This window comes from Symphalangus syndactylus, chromosome 6 (assembly GCF_028878055.3).
Source record: "Symphalangus syndactylus isolate Jambi chromosome 6, NHGRI_mSymSyn1-v2.1_pri, whole genome shotgun sequence".
NCBI classification, from domain to species: domain Eukaryota; kingdom Metazoa; phylum Chordata; class Mammalia; order Primates; family Hylobatidae; genus Symphalangus; species Symphalangus syndactylus.
In genome coordinates this window covers 92,725,582-92,746,722 of record NC_072428.2, presented here as the reverse complement: position 1 = coordinate 92,746,722, position 21,141 = coordinate 92,725,582, and the positions used below count along the sequence as shown (strand labels likewise).

The following is a 21,141-nucleotide window of genomic DNA, read 5'->3' as shown; positions in this document are numbered from 1 at the left end:
AGGCTGCTCAGGGGTGAGGGACCCACTTTAGGAGGCAGTCTGTCCGTTCTCAGATCTCCAGCTGCGTGCTGGGAGAACCACTACTCTCTTCAAAGCTGTCAGTCAGACAGGGACATTTAAGGCTCTGGAGGTTCTCGCTGAGTTTTTGGTTGTCTGTGCCCTGCCCCCAGAGGTGGAGCCTACAGAGGCAGGCAGGCCTCCTTGAGCTGTGGTGGGCTCCACCCAGTTCGAGCTTCCTGGCTGCTTTGTTTACCTAAGCAAGCCTGGGCAACGGCGGGCGCCCCTCCCCCAGCCTCGCTGCCGCCTTGCAGCTTGATCTCAGACTGCTGTGCTAGCAATCAGCAAGACTCTGTGGGCACAGGACCCTCCGAGCCAGGTGCGGGACACAATCTCCTAGTGTGCCGTTTTCCAGGCCCGTTGGAAAAGCGCAGTATTAGGACGGGACTGACCCGATATTCCAGGTGCCGTCTGTTTCCCTTTTCTTTGACTAGGAAAGGGAACTCCCTGACCCCTTGTGCTTCCCGAGTGAGGCAATGCCTCGCCCTGCTTCGGCTCGCGCACAGTGCGCTTCACCGACTGTCCTGAACCCACGGTTAGGCACTCCCTAGTGAGATGAAACCGGTACCTCAAGCAGAAATGCAGAAATCACCAGTCTTCTGTGTCGCTGGGGCTGGGAGCTGGAGACCAGAGCTGTTCCTATTCGGCCATCTTGGCTCCACCTCCTTATATCGATCGTGGGTTTTTGAAGCTGAACCACTTGGGTTTAAATTCTCACCTGGCCTTTAACTAGCTCTATAGCCTTGAACAAATCATTTTTCTAAACTTTAGTTTCAAATGGAGATGATAATCTTTATTTCACAACATTTTTAAGAATGAAATAACTGATGGGCAACACATACTCTAACAGCTGTTCAATAACCATTCATTTTCTCAACTTACAAATAGCCAACCTGTAATCTACACTATTCAGATTGTTTGTTAAACCCTGAAATTTTTTTAGAATTAGAAGAATTTAACTCAGTCCTCTCAATTTCCAGACAAAGAAATAACAGCCTAGGGAGTTGAAAAGACTTGCCTGAGGACACAGAATGTACTGGGGGCAGAATAGAACTAGCACTATTTTCTCCAAACACCCGGCATGTTTCCAGTACACTACATTGCCTCATATGTATCCTCTAATGTTTAATGGAGGATTTTATAAGATTTCCATATATCCATTCCATCCCCTGCTTAAGCCTAAAGAGAAATGGTGATTAACAGTGACCTTATGTTCTCTTTGCTAGTTACATGCTATGGGAAAACTTCCTGGAACAAGAATGGCAGAGTTAAAAGCCAAGTATACCTTGCTGCATGACGCCGTGATGAGGTATGCAATTTACCAATATGGAGACATGATTAATCATCTTTAAATTTCTTATGGGTGATAAGACCTGTCTTCATTTGCATTCCCCCATAAGCAGACCCTGAGGCAAGGATTTGCGTTCAGGTAGTTTGAGAAGTAATAAGAGAAAGCATCGTGAGAGAGTGGGGAAGGGTGGCTGGGAAGGAAGAAATCTAGCCTTGAGCGAGCCATGTTCATCTGCGAGTTTATATGATGGGCTACTGGGGCTCAGCCTCACAGAGGAGCCTCTGAGTGGCTCACGTCAGCACTCTCCCGCTGAAGAGTGAGGAAACTGGAATATTTGCCCACGAGTTTCCACCACTCATTTATTACAAATTACTTCCAGGGAGATTAGCTCTTGGCACTTCTAGCTTGCCCTTTGACAAACCAAGCAAACTTTGATGGCCAGAGACAGCTCTCAGGCAGAGGGACACAGGTGCTGCTGATACATATGGTAACTGTCCACTAAAGCTGCAGGTGGGCAAGAGGATTCTGGTAGGACACTGACAGTCTCTGCATAGGACACACCTGCAGGACTCTTCTCCCATGTCTGTTCATCACTCAGAGGTGTAGATTGTCCAACAACCCCAGCCTGAGTCTGCTGAGACCCTGTCTTTACTTCTCACCTCCTCCCCCTATCACAGGCTACTTACACCTTGCAAGTCCCAGTCAGCAACAGATCAGAAGAACAGGCTACCACAGAAGAGTCCAGCAAGCCTGCCTGAGCACTGGCTATTAGCCACTGGGAATTAAGAGGGCAGGGGAGTGAAGAAAGAGGGAAAACCCTAATGTGCTTTTACTCTTTACCACTCCCAAGCCTTTCTTTCCTTCTCCCCCATCTTATCTCATGGCCTTGCATCATGTCTTCATCAAAAGCCAAGGAGCAACAGCAACAGATAGAAACTCCATGCTGCCACTCCCCAGCCATCCTCTCCCCGAAATTCCCAATCACTTCCCCTCCTTATCTTGCCCAGAGATATTTGTCTACTTTGAGGGTAAAAGCATGAGGGAAGAGTGCACAACTTGGAGAAGAGCAGAGCTGCATTCCTATGCAAACTTTAGGTGCACCGAGGTTCCTCACACCCCTCCAAAGCCCCCAGCCTTGGTTCCTCATCCTCAAGCCCAAGCCAAGTCCTCACCCCCACACCTAACGGAGGTTCCATTCCCCCATAGCCGGTCATGCCTGCCAGTGTGCTCTCAGAGTTCTCAAGGCTCGGGAATTTTGAGACTTTAAGTGGAAAGTCTGGAGTAATCTTTTTCAACATACTTCACACTGCTTAACCGAGAGGAAATGCCATGCAGTTCTCTGGGCATCCCTCCAATCCTCTTTGCAGATACAAGGAATATCAGTGTTTCCTGCCCTCTGGATAGCTCTTCTTTTTTTTTTAGACAGAGTCTCCCTCTGTCACCCAAGCTGGAGTGCAGTGGCGTAGTCTCGGCTCACTGCAAGCTCCGCCTCCTGGGTTCACACTGTTCTCCTGCCTCAGCCTCCCAAGTAGCTAGGACTACAGGGGCCCGCCACCACACCCAGCTAATTTTTTTGTATTTTTAGTAGAGACAGGGTTTCACTGGGTTAGCCAAGATGGTCTCGATCTCCTGACCTTGTGATCCTCCTGCCTCAGCCTCCCAAAGTGCTGGGATTACAGGTGTGAGCCACCGTGCCCGGCCTGGATAGCTGTTACCTAGAGCCCAGTGGAGATTTGCAGAGTGCTTTGACTTAACTTCCTCCTCCCCTGGCCCACAACTCAGCTCCCTGGCCCCTAGTGACAAGTAGCAATGCAGGACCTCAGCTATGGCATTATTTCTTCCTCTTCCAGGTTGTGTTGCAAAACAGTTAACTTCCCTTCTGCTACCCACATTTTACATCTTGACCACTTAGTTCCCTCTATTGCCATTGCAAACACTCACCATTCTCTCCTACTCCCGTTGCCTGGTGGGTGGGAAAGATATGAAGTAGACTCCCCATTCGTGCTGCTAGGACTGCAGCTGGGCAGATATAGCCTGGAAATATTGAACTGAAACTGAATGAGTCTTCCATAGAAACCATGTTATAAGAGTTGTTAAAGTCTCTTCTACTGGTATCATGTTTTAAGTACATGTGTGTAAGTTTCCATTTGTGTTCTGGCTGGAACCCTACCACCCTGTTCTTTCTATGGAAAAATAGGCAGTGTAGCCTGGTCCAACAGCTTACAATTTCAGTAGCTGAAGCCTGACCTATTAAGGAGATCAGATAACTTTAGATTTACAAAGCTTATTAGCATACATGGAAATTGAATTATAGAAGAGTAATTCCAGCTTTCATTAATGAAAATTATTTGAGGTATCATTGTAGCTATTGTTGTTGCTATTTGGTACCTAACATCATGCCTGGAACGTGTTATGTCCCAGTAAATGTTTTGCTAGATACTATTGAGCAAATGACATTATAAAACCTGGGAAAATGGATGTATCTGTACTGAATTGAGAATATCACAAAGGTGAGGCAGACACAAGGTAACTTCAGTTGAGATTGGCTTGATCAAGTCATTGGGCGTCTCTGCAAATGAGCTGGAACTTGAAGATTTCTCTTGGTTAGGACAGTTGGTGGGGAGCACACATCAAAAGAGAGCTCTGGCTCTACAACAGGAAGTGGTGAGGGCTTACTTCAAATAGGAGAGGTAGGTAATATACGGGTTTCTGGGAAATAGGAATCATATCTACTGGTAAGGTTGGGGCCAATGCTTGCTGATGCTACCTTGCAGCATAGAGGTGTTCTACAAGATACTGGAGATTCTACCATGTCCTTTTTCTACATCCTCTGACAGATGTTTAGTCCTTTTCCCTACATAGGGCCAAGGTCATAGAATATAACTGGGGTTTTAGGAATCTCTCTCTACTGTCACCTTCAAGTCCAGCTCTAACCAGTGTCCAACTTAGAATCAGAAATCTATAAATTTATTTATATTCATAATTGTATATGGGAATTTCTCTTCCTAGTCTCCTAATAAAGTGCCATTAGAAAAGTTTCTGTTTTTTCTTAGTTCACTAAGGGGGGAGAGATTTTCCTACAATTATGTTATAAGAATTCAAGGGAGCTAGGGTTGTTTGGGGAGTTCGAGGGAAAACCTCCTCTTTCCCTATGATTTATCCCCTTCTAGTAAGTCATAATCATTCTTCAAAGTCAAGTGCAAATGTCACATTCCCACTGAGTGATCCTTTCTCTGTTTTCTCCTGCTGTCTTGATCTGGACACCAGCGGTAGTACTTGTCATCTGGTATTCCTCCCCATCTGCCAGACTGTAAGATTCTTGAAGCTAGGAGCTAAGCCTTATTCACGTCTTGCACCTAGCACAGTACAGTCATCTCTTGGTATCCATGAGGGATTGATTCCAGGACCTCCTGCAGATACCAAAATCCATGGATACTCAAGCCCCTGATATAAAATGGTATAGTATTTGCATGTAACCTAATTACATCCTCCTGTATACTTTAAATCATTTCTAGATTACTTGTGATACCTAATACAATATAAATGCTATGTAAATGGTTGTTATGCTGTATTGTTTAGGCAATCATGACAAGAGAAGTCTGTGCATGTTCAGTAAATAAACAATTTTTAAGTAAACATTTTATTTTGGAATAATTTTAGATTCATAGAAAAGTTGCAAAGATAATATACGAAGTTCCATCTATCCTTCACCCATTTTCCTCTAATGGGAGCATCTTACATAACCATGGTCCATCAAAACTAGGAAGTTAACATTCGTGTATTAGTATTAATTAAACTCCAGATTTTCAACAGTTTTTCCACTAATGTTCTTTTTTTGTTCCAGGACCCAATGCAGTATACCCCACTATATTTAGCCCTCATCTCTCCTTGATCTCTGTGACAATTTCTCACTCTTTCCTTGTTTTTTTACAATCACGTTGACATTTTTTGTTTTTGTTTGTTTGTTTGGGTTTTTTTTGAGATGGAGTCTTGCTCTGTCGCCCAGGCAGGAGTGCAGTGGCTCGATCTCGGCTCACTGCAAGCTCCACCTCCCGGGTTCACACCATTCTCCTGCCTCAGCCTCCCAAGTAGCTGGGACTACAGGTGCCTGCCACCACGCCCAGCTAATTTTTTGTATTTTTAGTAGAGACGGGGTTTCACTGTGTTAGCCAGGTTGGTCTCGATCTCCTGACCTTGTGATCCGCCTATCTTGGCCTTGGCCTCCCAAAGTGCTGGGATTACAGGCATGAGCCACCGCGCCCGGCCATGTTGACAGTTTTAAGAGTAGCTAGTTGGGTATTCTATAGAACGTTTCTCAGTTTGGAATTTTTCTCATATTTAGACCAGAGTTAGGTGTTTTGGAGGAGAATACCACAAAGGTGAAGCAGACTCAATTTTTTAACAAAAATTTTCCCTTGTGGTTGGTTGAATCCACAGATGTGGACTCATGGACATGAAGGGTCAACTGACTTGGCACAAAAATGTCACAGAGTTGAGCTGATCCCAGGAGTGGGGAGCAGCTATCCTCACTAGACCCCCACAGGAGCCACAGAGGGAACTGAGGGTGTACATGTCTCATTACGTGAGTCTCTGTTTTTCATGTAACCCAGCACACAAGAGTCAGAGGTCCAACTGCTGCAGAATGCCAAACGTTTCACTGAGCAAATACAACAGCAGCAGTTTCACCTGCAGCAAGCTGATAATTTTCCAGAAGCATTCTCCACGGAGGTCTCCAAAATGAGAGAACAACTTCTCAAGTATCAAAATGAATATAATGCAGTGAAGGAAAGAGAGTTCCATAATCAGTACAGATTAAATAGGTAAGTGCACAATTCTCTCCAGCACACTGAAAAGTCTTTTCCTCATAAATAGAAAAAAATCAGATTAAGTTGGAGGTAATTGAAGGAGTAGGAGATAGCAATATGATGATTATTGCAAATCTAGTTCTCTTGAATCCTTAGAATGGAATGGGAAGTCCTTGAACAAGAATGTTATACTTCTTGAATAAAAGCTCAGGTGACAGAGATGCCTGCTGTGTTTTTCATGTCAGGAAAGCCATCTCACTGAGAGCTGTAGTCAAAGAACACACTCCTCCACCAAACCAGTTATTAGCAGTCCCTTGCCCTTCCCCTGCCCTGGCAGTGGCCCCTCATCCTGTGACTATAGCAGTACTAGAGCACACATCTGCATGGTGAGTGCTTCTCCCCACATGCATTTTCTAAACAAGCCTCCATGAGCTGAGGGTCACATCTCATCTGGCTCACTCTATTCTTCTAAGAGAGCAGCAACAGGATCACATATGCAAACTTCATCTCCTACTACTAGATTGTTGCTCAGGGTCAAGGAGAAAAGGTATATCCTTTTGGAAGACACATTTACTTATCCAAATTTAGAGGATGTCATTTAGTGAACTAAAGCAGACATTAAGTGCTAAAAGGGGAAATGTTATTTTCAAAATCTCTTCTAACATTCCCCCATGGAGTAGCAAGTCACTGGAGGAGTTTGTTCAGCAAGTCATACTATTTAGATTGAATTTGAAAATGATTGCACTTCAAGTTTTCTGCTATGGTGTGCTGTGTGCTGTGCCTGGGTACAGGAGAGAAAGCAAAACCGTTTCTCCTAGAGTTTGTTACCATTTAAGGTGGCAGAACTTTCTCTGGCTGTTTTTAAGAGTAGGTGGACTTCTGACAGTGCAAATATAATTCAGTCCTTCCTAGAGATAAGCAAATGACTTGAGCAACCTCTCGAATACCTTGTAAGCCCTGGGTTTAAAAATCCTCTCTTTGGGGCCTATTTTTTCACTGGTGGTGGGTGGGGGTGGGGTGTGAATAAAGAAGGTCAGTTTAATCAAGAGATCCTATTCAGGGGAGAAAATTGGAGGGTTTTTTTTGTCTTTCAATCTAAACTTGTTTCAGGCTTACCAGTGAGATATATAAAAAGAAAGCCCAGCTATTTCTGTGCTCTGTAAGTGCTCTTTCAGTTGAGAAAATAATGAAATTAAAACAATTGGTGGTTGTTCATTAGTATTGAAAATATGAATGCTTGACATTTCCATGAAAGAGTAAAAAGAACATCAGTCAGTTGATATTTAAATTGTTTAAAATTTCCAACTATTCCTGCCAAGAGAAAAAAACAAAAACAAAAACCAGAACTGTTGCCCTTTAGGTATAGACAGGCAAATTATTCACTGAAATGGGAAGGAGACAATGCATACTGACCTGCGGTGAATAAGAACATTCAAAATGCACATTTGCAGAAATGTTTAGTGTGTATTCTTTTTGAATTTATAATGTATCTTTCTTAAGCTTGAGAAGATTCCCTTGCATTCTCAAATATTAACAGCTCAAGAACTAACAAGCTTATTTTCATAAAAGTAATGGTGATGCCAAAAGAAATACCAGTAAAGAATGAAGGGCTATGCATTTCATTGGCTTACCATATTTAGTACCACAGTCATGCACCACATAATGGTGTTGCAGTCAACAATGGACTGTCTATATGTGGTGGTGCCCCCGTAACATTATAATGAAGCTGAAAATTTACTTTTGCCTAGTATTTACTATTCGATACATTTTATTTTTATTTTGGAGTGTACTCTTTCTACTTATGAAAAAAATATTAACTGTAAAACAGCCTCAGGCAGGTCCTTCAGGAGGTATTCCAGAAAAAGGCATTGTTACAGGAGATAACAGCTCCTAAATACCTTCCAGTGGGGCAAGATGTGGAGGCAGAAAACAATGACTTTGATGCTGACCCTGTGTAGGCCTGGGCTAATGTGTGTGTTTATGTCTGTTTTTGTTGTTGTTGTTTGTTTGTTTTGAGACAGAGTCGTGCTCTGTCGCCCAGGCTGGAGTGCAGTGGCGCAATTTTGGCTCACTGCAACCTCTGCTTCCTGGGTTCAAGCAATTCTCTGCCTCAGCCTCCCGAGTAGCTGGGATTACAGGTGCCCACCACCACGCCCAGCTAATTTTTGTATTTTTAGTAGAGATGGGATTTCACCATCTTGGCCAGGGTGGTCTTGAACTCCTGTATGTCTTTGTTTTTAACAAAAATGTAAAAGTAAAAAGAAATTTAATTAAAAACCTTATATAATAAGAATACAAAGGAAGAAAATAGTTTTACACAGCTCTACAATGTGTTTGTATTTTAAGCTGTGTTGTGAGTCAAAAGCTGAAAAAAGTAAATTTTGTAAAGTAAAAAAATTACAGTAAATTTATTATCAAAGAAAAATATTTTTTATAAATGTAGCCTAAGTGTGCAGTGTTTATAAAGTCCACAGTAGTGTAAGTAACATTCACTCACCACTCACTCACTCACCCACTGACTCACCCTGAGCAACTTCCAGTCCTGCAACCTCCATTCATGGTAAGTGCCCAAGACAGGTGTACCATTTTTTATCTTTTATGCCATATTTGTACTGTGTGTATTCTTTGTTTAGATACACAAATACTTGTGTATTTGTGCCTACAGTACTCAGTCCGGTAACCTGCTATGCAGGTCTGTAGCCTAGGTGCAGTAGGCTTTACCACCTCGCCTAGATGTGTAGTAGGCTACACCATGTAGGTTTGTGTAAGTGCACTCCGTGATGTGCACTCCATGATGAACACTGTGTGATGTTCACACAGTGATGAAGCTGCCTAACGACACATCTCTCAGAATATATTCCCATTGTTGAGCAGCACATGACTGCACATGACACAGAAACCAATTCCCTCCACACCCTCCCACTGACCTCCTTCCCCCTGGAAAAAGTAGATATTTCCATCCCCACATAAAAATAAAGAGATGAAGCTAATGAGAGAAAACTATTCATCCACATATACAGATGATATTTGTCAGACCAGTACAACAAACTCTCATTGAGTGTCTAGATAATAGAAGCCCAAATAACTAGCACTCCTCCACCCCAATATCTTCAGGAACTTCTGAATCATTGGCAACTACTAAGAACAACATACTGTTCAAATACTCTAGAGAAAGGATTTTACTGTGTGATTTTGTCAATTTTTTTGTGTATGTTCACATAACATAAATCTTTTAATGTTAATAAATCTAATTATCTGGTTGGTTTGTTGGTTAGTACTTAAATCTATGTTGCAGTAATTTCTGTTTCTGGATTAATATTTATGACTGGATAAGTATGCAGTTCAGGAAATAATGTGTAATCTATTTAAAGTTAATACATTGTAAATAAACAATAAAGTAATTAAATACTGTTGAACTTATTTTTTGAAACAAAACAGGAGTACTTACCTCTCTAAACAGTTTGAAAAGATTTTTCAGTACTCTCTTCAACTTTTTCCTTGCCTTGACTGTTACCTTTTGGGGCTTCCCTGTTTTCTTTTAATTCCTAAAATTTGGACAGCAAATACGTTGCGTCTTTCGTGCGAAATCCGACGCATTCTGACCAGTCTTGGTCAGTTGGGGGAAACAAGGCTGTGGTGAGCTGGCACTGTCTGTTGCACTGTGAACACAGAGAGTGGGAACACTCAGGCCGCACACGTGCAGGGCTGTCCTGACGTGACCCTGACCTTAGTGACTGTTTACTCTCCCGTGGCTGGTTCCTGTGGTCCTTGTTGCACATTCAGGGTTTATTAGTTGTTTTCCATTCTTGGTCCAGTGATGATAGCAAAGTTGGAACCAAGAAACAACAGATCTGGTAAGAAAGGAAAGGAGGAATGATCTTAGCAATGCATCTGGAATCCCAGAAAATTAGAATATGACAGAGAAGCATGTAGGTACTCAGGATAGTCAGAAGGAAAAACTCATAGCTAGAACAGATTTTACCTTAACGAAAAAAATTTGCTCTTCTGTGGCAACAAATGTCTTTTTTTTTTTCTCCAAATTCCTGGTTTAATAAGGACTTGTTTATTTTGAGGAAAAAAGGTCCCAAACATCAGGCTGTTCACAAAAATAACCCACAGTATCAACTTCAGAAAACAAATCTTAAGACTATAACACTAATTATTTTTCTAGAGGATGCATTTGACATGCCAACTCTCATTCACAAAAATACATTGTTACATTTGTGTTGAACTACCCCACACAGCACACTAATGTGGGGGTGTAACACACATACTTCTAACTCAAAGCTGCTTTCAAGAGCTACTCAACTAAGTGAGATTGCCTTTGCAGTTAGGGAAGCAACTACTGAACTTATGTGTGAATGAAAAGAACTGTACTCCCTGCATAACAAGAGATTATTTTAGAGACAGTTGATAAAAACCATACATCCTTTTTATTGTTAAGTCATAAAGAGGTATCAAAATTAAAAGCAAAAATTACAGGGTAAGACTTAACAAAACTACTAGGAGCGTCAAAGGAAGTGAAAATGGGACTAGGCGGGGGGCAAGATGAATTAATGAACATGGGAAGGATAAGGATGGGGAGAACAGTGAGCGTGTGCTGAAGATACTAGGGGAGAGGATCTGGTGGAAAAATTTGATCTTAGACAAGCACCTATGTAAAGAAATAATGGGATAAGATTTCTAAACCCCACTGTGTGCTTAAGAGTCATCCTCGCCATTGGCGCTGTCTCTGTCATCCTCTCCTTCCTCAGCCTGTTTTTCATCATCCTTTATCAACTCCAGCTGGTCATGCCCCAATCTTCATTATCATCATCATCCAGTAGGTCCCCTTTCTCAGAGTCATCTGCACCTCCCTCAGACTCCATCTTCACATTAGTCTCATCTTTCTTCACGGAGCTGCTGCTCTGCTCCTCTTCTGACTTATCATTCTTCATCTCTACTGCTTGTTTGCTCTGTTCCTTTTCAATTTTTTTCAGGTTTTCCAGGAGAGAATCTACTTTTTGTTTCATCTGGGTCAGCTCCTTCTTAATGGCCTGAAGGTCATCTCCTTTCAACTTTCCAGACTTGGAAGATCCCCGCTGTCCAGTCTTAGAATTGAAGCCGCTTTTGCCCCTTCGTGAGGTGTTTCCTGATACACGCTGACGTTTCGAGGGCACTACAGCCCGAGCAATAGGAGGAGGAGGAGGTACACGTGCTGGGTAACTGTACATCCTATCATAATAGTCCCGTTGAAAGTCATAGTCCAAGTCAAAAGAGGAGCCATACGTCTCCGCCGCAGATCGTTTCACACCTGCTTTTCCTCGGTTCACTTTTGGCTCTGCAGCCCGGTTAATATCTAAAACCTGGCCAGCAATCATTCTGCCATCCTCTCCTGCTACAGCAGCCTGGGCATTTCTCTCATTAACATATTGAACAAAGGCAAAGCCCTTATTAACAGAGCAGCCCACAATTTTGCCATACTTCGAAAAGATTGCCTCCACATCAGATTTCTTGACCAAAAGAGTGTTGAGATTCCCCATGAATACACGGGAGTTCATGGAGCGAGGATCTGTCTTGTTGGTAACGTTGCTGGCCATTGTGTTTGATGATAAGGTTTCTCACAAAGCCGAAAATGTAGCCGAAGATCAAAAAAATCTCACAAGAGGGGGGAGGGAGAAGAGATTCGATTCTGAGTCTCCTACTCCTGGGTTCTGCGTGGAGAAGCCCACTGCTGCTGGAGGTGGGCAACGTGGCCACAACCGCTCAGTCTTCATCTCTTCACAAAATGGGCAACAAATATCTTAAAAGAACTAGCTTAGAACAGGTTTCTCTGAATGTGTTTCTCGTAACTCAGAAGCACCTGAGACACTTTTTTGAAAGGAAGATCCCATCCAAAAAGTAATGATTATGATTTTTGCTCCAGCCCACCACCCCCACGCAAAGTGACATTTGCTTATGTGACTCTGACTCACATTACAGTTAGAGGACCGCGGGTTCCAAAGGTGGTTCTCAGCCCTGACTGCAGATCAGTCACCTGAGTCTCCTCTCAGTGATCATTCAGTCTATGCATAAACACTTCCAGTGACAGGAAGCTCTCAGCCTCCCACAGAGGCTCATGCCAACTTTGGAAATGCTCCTACACTTAAATGGTTGTTGGATTTGTTTATAAACCTACCGTCTTGCAACTTTCACCCATCCATGCTGTTTCCTCTCCTGTGGTGAATGATGCCTCTCCCACATGTCAGCATATCAGGCTTCCTGCATTATCTCTTCACTCATAGATCCTTAAAACCAAAGCCTTTTGACCTTGCTTTAGAAAGCAAGTAAATCCTAAGGAGCTCTGATGTCGAAGCACCCCTTAGATAGGAAAGCTGAAAAATGTCAGATTTAAATTTTAATGCAAGTTTGAGAGGTTAGGAGTTAATACATACCAGGAGGCACAGAAACAAAAACATGTTTTTGCCCTAGTAATCCCATGAAAAAGTGATGATCCAAAAGGAGAGAAAAAGACATAATGCATAAAGATATTGATATTTATGAAAGTAAAAAATTGGAAGCAATCTGAATTCTAAGAAAATATGGAATATTTAAATAATGCATTCCAGAAATACCTTGATACTGAACCTCTGTAGACAGAGCTGTATTTGTGTGTCAGTTTAGCTTTGACTGTGTGACTTTGGAAAAGTTGCTTAACTCCTCAGTTTCTTCATTTGTACAACAAAAATAACAATTCCTACTTAGCAAGGTTGTGAATTTTAGATGTGATGCATTTAAAGCACCTGGCACACAGTATGTTCAGTATATGCTAAATAACATTTAAGATTATTTTATTATGGTACATCTACCCAGTAGAAAACCTTGAAAATAGCTATTATTATAAAGTCTGTTTAGCAACTTAGGAAAATATTTTAATTAAATGTTAGGTAAAAATGGATTCAACCACACCTATACATTTAAAATAAGTTTATTGAAAGATAACAGGGAAAATAAAAATGATCAACCATGTGTGATGGAGTAGGATTATAATCTTTAAAAATAGAAAAATACATTCCTTTTAGAGGAAATAAGTCAGTATTTCTTAATAAAAAAAGAAAAATGTATCATAGAAATGTAAGTTTTAAATGTCCTAAAGAATTAGTCGTTTTATGTTTGTTTAAACATAAAAATATATTTAAAGAAAAGACCTTAAGTCACATCTTGTGAAAGAGCTTGCTGTCACCATTTTGTTTTTTTTTTGTTTGTTTTTTTTTTTTTTTTTTTGAGACGGAGTCTCGCTGTCGCCCAGGCTGGAGTGCAGTGGCGCGATCTCGGCTCACTGCAGGCTCCGCCCCCTGGGGTTCCCGCCATTCTCCTGCCTCAGCCTCCCGAGTAGCTGGGACTACAGGCGCCCGCCACCTCGCCCGGCTAATTTTTTGTATTTTTAGTAGAGACGGGGTTTCACTGTGTTAGCCAAGATGGTCTCGATCTCCTGACCTCGTGATCCGCCCGCCTCGGCCTCCGAAAGTGCTGGGATTACAGGCGTGAGCCACCGCGCCCGGCCATTTTGAAACTCAAAAATACTCAGGTTACCTTTACAACCAAAAGATAGTGGCACACTACCACCCCCTGGTGGCAGCATGCCCAAGGTGTAGGATCAATACCTGGGAAGTAAAATATCGCTAATGTATATGCAAGCTCTAAAAGCAAAGGCATAACTATTTAAAGATCTAAATTCAGCTTCAATTTGTGGTCTAGACAACTAACCTATATTAAATTCAATGTGACACATGTATTAGAAAATTCATCTACATTATTGCAAATAAAATGTCATAAAAATAACACAATCCCATTAAAAAGTGGGCAAAGGACATAGACATTTTTCAAAAGAAGACAAATGGCTAAGAATCAAATGAAAAAATGTTCATCACTAATCAGAGAAATGCAAATTAAAACCACAGTGATGTATCATTTTATACCAGTCAGAATAGCTATTATTAAAAAGATAAAAAATAAGATGTTGGCAGAGCGCTGAGTAAAGGGAACACTTATACATTGTTGCTAGAAATGTGATTGGTACAAGCTCTATGGAAAACAGTATGGATATTTCTCAAAGAACTAAAAATAGAACTACTAATCCATCTGGCAATCCTACTACTGGCTATATACCCAAGAAAAAGAAATAATATCCAAAAGATACCTGCACTCATATGTTTATTGCAACATTATTCACAATAGCAAAGATAAGGAATCAACCTAAGTGTCAAGAGATTGGATAAAGAAAATGTGACATATATATACAATGGAATACTATTTGGTCATAAAATGAAATCATGTCTTTTGCAGTAACATGGATGGAACTGAAGGCCATTATCTTAAGTGAAAAAAACTCACAAACAGCCAAATACCACACGTTCTCATAAGTAGGAGCTAAGTAATGTGTACACATGGACATAGAGTGTGGACTAGTAGATACTGGAGACTTAGAAAGGTGGGAGGACAGAAGGAGGGTGAAGGATGAGAAATTAATGGGTATACATGTATATAATTTGAATGATGGTTGTACCAAAAGCCCTGACATCACCACACTGCAATATATCCATGTAACAAAACTGCACTTGTATCCCTTAAATGTATACAAATGAGAAAACCTGGTGTGTGTGTGCTTTCAGCTCGTGTTCCTAGATCTATGGGCTAGTGCGATCTGCTCATTTGATATAACCAGTGGACATAATTGTCTGTATATTCTTTTATTTCATATGATTTTCCAAGTGTGATCAATACAAACTTTAAAATCTTTCCGTTTTGGAAAATCATATGACTTCTTTGGCACTGAATAGGTAGTCATTAAATGCAGAATAGGAAGAAAAATGAAAAATATTTCTCTAGATTTCTTCAGGAAATCTGGTCGATAAAACAGTTCAACATATGGTTATTGGAAGAAATACGTAATTATATCGAACTCATTTTGTTTAGAACATTCAAGCTATTTGAAGCAATTTCCAAAACGTCATTCTAGCATCGTGTCCTCTCATCTTATTAAAGTTAAAATATAACATAAACGTTTTTTGTATTTTCTCGTGAATAAGTGACCAAAACCATATGTTCTCATTCACTGTCTGTACTTTCTTTTTTTTTTTTTTTGAGACGGAGTCTCGCTCTGTCGCCCAGGCTGGAGTGCAGTGCAATCTCGGCTCACTGCAAGCTCCGCCTCCCAGGTTCACGCCATTCTCCTGACTCAGCCTCTCCGAGTAGCTGGGACTACAGGCGCCCGCCACCACGCCCGGCTAATTTTTTTGTATTTTTAGTAGAGACGGGGTTTCACCGTGGTCTCGATCTCCTGACCTCGTGATCCGCCCGCCTCGGCCTCCCAAAGTGCTGGGATTACAAGCGTGAGCCACCGCGCCCGGCCCACTGTCTGTACTTTCTAATGTTTTTATTTCTTTTGTTTGTTAATCTCTATTTACAATGATGACTGGCTTTTAGAAAAACTGACATTTCTTTCTATAGATGCCAAGTATATCCAATTGATTGATGGGATTATTGAGTTTGACTACGTCTTTAACTGATCTTCTGACTTCTGGATCTGTGCATTTTTGAGAGAGGGATGTTGAAGTCTCCAACTGTGAGAGTGGATTCATCTACTTCTCCTTGCACTTCTATCAGTTTTGCCTCATGTATTTTGATGTTCTGTTGTTAGGTGCAAATATATTAAGAATTCATTGGCCGGGCGCTGTGGCTCTCACCTGTAATCCCAGCACTTTGAAAGGCTGAGGCAGTCAGATCACGAAGTCAAGAGATCAAGATCATCCTGGCCAACATGGTGAAACCCTGTCTCTATTAAAAATACAAAAATTAGCTGGGCGTGCTGGTGCACACCTGTAGTCCCAGCTACTCCGGAGGCTTAGGCAGGAGATTCGCTTGAACCCAGGAGGCAGAGGTTGCAGTAAGCCGAGATCACACCACTGCACTCCAGCCTGGCAACAGAGTGAGACTCTGTCTCAAAAAAAAAAAAAAAAAAGAAGAAGAAGAAGAATTCATTAGGTCTTCTCAGGGAATTGACTCTTTTATCATTATATAATGCCCCTCTTTGTCTCTGATAACTTTTCTTGCTCTGAAGTCTGTTCTGTCTGAAATTAATTTAGTGCTCATCTTGTTTTAATGTTAGCATGGCATATCTTTATCCATTTACTTTTAATATATATGTGTCTATATTTAAACTGGATTATTGGCAAGCAAAGCATATAATTTGGGTCTTGTTTTTGTTTGTTTGTTTTCTTTTTGGATCCGTTGTGACAATCTTTTAACTGACATTTAAAATGATTACGGTTGTAGTTGGGTTAATATCTTCTGCCATATTTTTACTATATTTGTTGTGCTTGTTCTTCATTCCTGTTTTTGTTCCCTCTTTTTATGCCTTTTGTGGTTTTAACTAAGCATTTAATATAATTCCATTTTCTCTCCTTTCTTAGTATATCAGTTGTACATCTTTTTTTACTTTAAGTGGTTGCCTAAGCCGGGCGCGGTGGCTCACGCTTGTAATCCCAGCACTTTGGGAGGCCGAGGCGGGCGGATCACGAGGTCAGGAGATCGAGACCAAGGTGAAACCCTGTCTCTACTAAAAATACAAAAAATTAGCCGGGCGTGGTGGCGGACGCCTGTAGTCCCAGCTACTCGGAGAGGCTGAGGCAGGAGAATGGCGTGAACCCAGGAGGCGGAGCTTGCAGTGAGCCGAGATCGCGCCACTGCACTCCAGCCTGGGTGAAAGAGCGAGACTCCGTCTCAAAAAAAAAAAAAAAAAAAAAAAAAAAAAAAAAAAGTGGTTGCCGTAGAGTTTTCAATATACATTTACAACTAATTTAAGACCATTTTCAAATAACACTATACCACTTCAAGTACTTTTTAAATAACAAAATAGTCCTATTCTCCTTCCTATCCCTTGTATCATTGCTGTCATTTATTTCACTTACACATGGGCATACATAAATATATATGCATATGTAATTGAATACATTGCTGCTGTTATAAATTTGAAGAGTGTTATCTATTATCTCAAGAATAAGACAAAAGCTTTTCTTTTACCTTCACTGATTCCATCTCTAATGCTCTTCATTTGTGTAGAACTGAGTTTCTGACCTATATAATTTTCCTTCCCTCTAAAGAGCTTCCTTTAACATTTCTTGCAAAGCAGGTCTATTGACAAACAAATGTTCTCAATTTTTATCTGAGAAAGGCTTTATTTCTCCTTTACTTTGGAGAATAATTTCACAAGGTACAGAGCTTTAGGTTGGTGGTTTTTTCTCTCAACACTTTAAATATTTCACTCTACGCTCTTCTTGCGTGTATGGCTTCTGAGGAGAAATCGGATGTAATTCTTTGTTCCTCCATAGGAAAGTGTGTTTTTCCTCTAACTTCTCTCAGGAATTTTCATTATCTTTGACTTTCTGTAATTTACATATGATATGCCTAAGTGTTCTTTGAGCTTCCTGGATCTGTAGTTTATTTTCCTGCATTAATTTGAAGGAACTTCTCAGCCATTATTGCTTCAGGAATTTCTTGTGTTCCTTTCTTTCTTCTCCTGGTATTCCTGTTATGAGTATTTATGCCTTTTGTAGTTGTCCCAGAGTTCTTGGATATTCTGGTTTTTTCCTAGTCTTTTTTTTTTTTTTTTTTTTCCCAGTTTGGGTAGTGTCTAGTAAGATATCCTCAAGCCCAGAGATTCCTTCCTCAGCCAAGTTCGTTCTGTTAGTAAGCCTGTTAGAGGCATTCTTCATTTCTGATACAGTGCTTTTGATCTCTAGTATTTCTTTTCTTTCTTTTTTTTTTGTTGTTGTTTGTTTGTTTTTGAGACAGAGTCTCATTCCATTGCCCAGGCTGGAGTGCGGTGGCACAATCTTGGCTCACTGCAACCTCTGCCTCCCAGGTTCAAGAGATTCTCCTGCCTCAGCCTCCTGAGTAGCTGGGATTACAGGTGGCCGCCAACATGCCCAGCTGATTTTTGTATTTTTTGTAGAGATGGGATTTCACCATATTGGCCAGGCTGGTCTTGAACTCCTGACCTCAAGTTATCTGCCCGCCTCAGCCTCCCAAAGTGCTGGGATTACAGGCATGAACCACCACGCCTGGCTGAGTATTTCTTTTTTATTATTTCTTAGAATTTCCTTCTCTGTACTTAAACTGCCCATTTCGTGATTGACTTTATCTGTTAGCGTTCTTAGCCTATTAGTCATAGTTGTTTTAAATTCCTGATAATTCACACATCCCTGCCATATCTGGTTCTGGTGGTTGCTCTGTCTCTTCAGACTGTGTTTTTTGCCTTTTAGTGTGCCTTGCAGTTTTTTTCTTGATAGCCAGCCAGGATGTACTGGGTAAAAGGAACTGATTTAAATAGGACTTCAGGAACATGGTGGTAAGGTGTGGAGGGAAGGGAGCATTCTACAATGCTATGATCAGGTCTCAGTAGCAGAGGTCATATGTAACGGGAGCCCACAGGAGCCAAAATTCTGGGGGAAGGGAACTTTTGGAGCTGTGATTCTCAAGAGAATTGAAAAGTCTCTTGCTCACTTGCTCTCGTGCTCTTTCTCTCACACAGATGTCAGTAAATTTGAAGATAAAAATTGTCCAGTCTGAACAGAGAAAAAAAATTAGAATAAAAATGAACAGATCCATGGCCAGGCACAGTGGCTCACACCTGTAATCCCAGCACTTTGGGAGGCTGAGGCAGGCGGATCACCTGAGGTCAGGAGTTCAGAACGAGGCTGGCTAACATGGTGAAACCCTATCTTTACTGAAAATACAAATACTAGCTGGGCATGGTGGCACATGCCTATAGTCCCAGCTACCCGGGAGGCTGAGGCAGGAGAATTGCTGGAACCCACAAGGTAGAGGTTGCACTGAGCCAAGATCATGCCACTGCACTCCAGCCTGGGGAACAGAGCGAGACTCCATCTCAAAAAAAAACAAAAAAAACAAACAAACAAAAAAAAAAAAACAGATCTATAGACATCCATGAAACAATAACAAAATATCTAATTCATGTCACTGGAGTTACAGAAAGAGAAGAGAAGGTATATGATTATGAAAAATATTAGAAGAAGTAATGGCTGAAAACTTCCCATGTTTGGTGAAAGAAAAGCCCACAGATTCAAAAAGCTCAATGAGCCCCAAACAGGGTAAACTCGAAGAAATATGTTCCAAATGCATCACAGTAAAACTTGAAAATTAAAAATGAAGAAAAAATCTTGAAAGAAGCAAGAAACAGGCTTCAAGAATGACACTCACGTTTATAATTTGGAAAATTAAATGAATTGAAATGCCATTACCAAAAGAAGGAATAGAAAAAACAGTAGGTTTCAGATGAGAGATAATGAGTTTTAGTTTGAGGAGCCTTTGATATACACAACTGGAATTGCCCAGTAAGAAATTAAACATAAAAATTTGGAGCTCCAGGGAAATTCTGAACTGGAAATAAGGATGTTTAACTCATCACTGTAACTGGCACTGTGGAAATGGTATACAGAATAAGAAAAGGAGAAGTTAGGCTTCAGCTAGACTATGCAAATCTTAAAATCTTAAAATCTCAGCAGAAGAACTCAATGAAATTTTGTTTCTCACTCATAGTACAGTCCAGTGCAAGTCATGCAGCCACCTCTGTCCTTAGCTTTGCCAGCTGGAGCACGTGCCTTCCAAGTTCAACATGGCTGGGGAAGACATTTGTTATTTACTTCCACTCACCTTCCTTGGGCAAATTAGTCCAATGGCCCCAATCCAAATGCAAGGGAGACTGTGAAATATAGTCCCCTTGTGTGTCCAGGAAGGGAAAATGGTGCAGCAAACAATGGCAATGTGTCTGTCACAAGAGCCAAAAGCAGATCCTTATAAACTTAGCCAGTGACAGGATAGAAGTGTAGACAAGGTGTGCCCACCTGGACTGTTTATGAGTTCATGTCACGGTTTTAATAGCTTGTAGTGGAAACAAAAGTAAAAATAATTGTCCTCAAATACCCATACCTAATAACCACTTAGACTTGGCTCCTGGTCTAAATCTGCCCTTCACCTGAAATATTCATTCAGTCTCTTATGTACCCATGTCCCTATCACATCTAGATCTCTGTAAAGTTTCTTCTAGCTCTAGCCTTCGTTATACCTCAGGAATGCAATTGTCACACAAAACTGAAACTGAGGTCTTCGAATAACCCTTCTTCACTCCTTTGAACAACTGTGGACTGTTCTGTGATTTCTGTGAGGGTTTTCTGCAATCTGGATGTAGAAGAATGTGGTGCAATAGGTCATTCTGAGTGACTATTTCCGTATGCATGCCCGTATCTCATTCAGCACATACATTATTTTAAATAATGAAGATGGGAACAAAACTAATTTCAGTTGTTCCATTTATTCATATTAATTTTTACTGGATGGCAACTATATGCAGGCACTTTTTAAGACGATGATACAGTGGTAAACTGGGAGCTAGGTTTTCTAGTGGGGAGATACGTAATATAATGTCAGGTCATGATGAATACTGTATAGAAAAGTAAAGCAAAACAAGGAAAGAGTTTTGAGGACTATTGGTACTGTTTTAGATAGATAGCCAGGCATCTCTATCAGAAGGCAATATCGGTGCAGGTCTGAATGAAGCAAGAAGTGAGCTATGCAAAGATCTGTGGCGAGAGCATACTAGCTGGAAGGATCAGATAGGGCAAAGGCCCTGAGGTAGAAACAAGCTTGGCAAGAAAGCCAGTGTGACTGGTGCCAGAGAGTGGCAGGCTGTGAGGCTAGAGAGGCTGATGAGGCAGGGCCATGTCGGTTTGGGAAAGGAGTTCAAATTTTGGTCCAGGTGTGATGGGAATTTATCAAGCAGGGAAGTGAGGTGATCTTATTTACATGTTAAAAAATCACCGTGGTATGGGTGGAGAATTGACTTTAATGGGCAAAGGTGGAGGCAGGCAAAGTAGGAGATCAATTGGGGGGCTGTAGCAGGAATCCAGGCAGGCATCCGCCCATTCCAAGTAACATAAAGAAGAAAAAGCC

The 21,141-nt window shown here is 41.3% G+C and overlaps 2 protein-coding genes across 5 annotated transcripts in view; one reads left to right on the top strand and one right to left on the bottom strand.

The window, feature by feature from the left end:
* CCDC146 (coiled-coil domain containing 146) overlaps positions 1-21,141 on the top strand; it is a 174,194-nt gene that overhangs the window by 111,903 nt on the left and 41,150 nt on the right. For 3 of the 4 annotated variants that reach the window (XM_063641533.1, XM_055283471.1, XM_063641530.1), the window contains 2 exons: positions 1,284-1,366; positions 5,959-6,168. In XM_063641533.1, the coding sequence (XP_063497603.1) occupies positions 1,284-1,366; positions 5,959-6,168 (293 nt within the window). The remainder of the gene's footprint in view (positions 1-1,283; positions 1,367-5,958; positions 6,169-21,141) is intronic. The other variant, XM_063641532.1, reaches the window with a different exon arrangement.
* Positions 10,568-13,669, bottom strand: LOC129484833 (heterogeneous nuclear ribonucleoproteins C1/C2-like). Its single transcript, XM_055283476.2, has one exon. It carries the CDS (start codon positions 11,730-11,732, stop codon positions 10,929-10,931), a length of 804 nt encoding a protein of 267 aa, XP_055139451.1. The 5' UTR covers positions 11,733-13,669; the 3' UTR covers positions 10,568-10,928.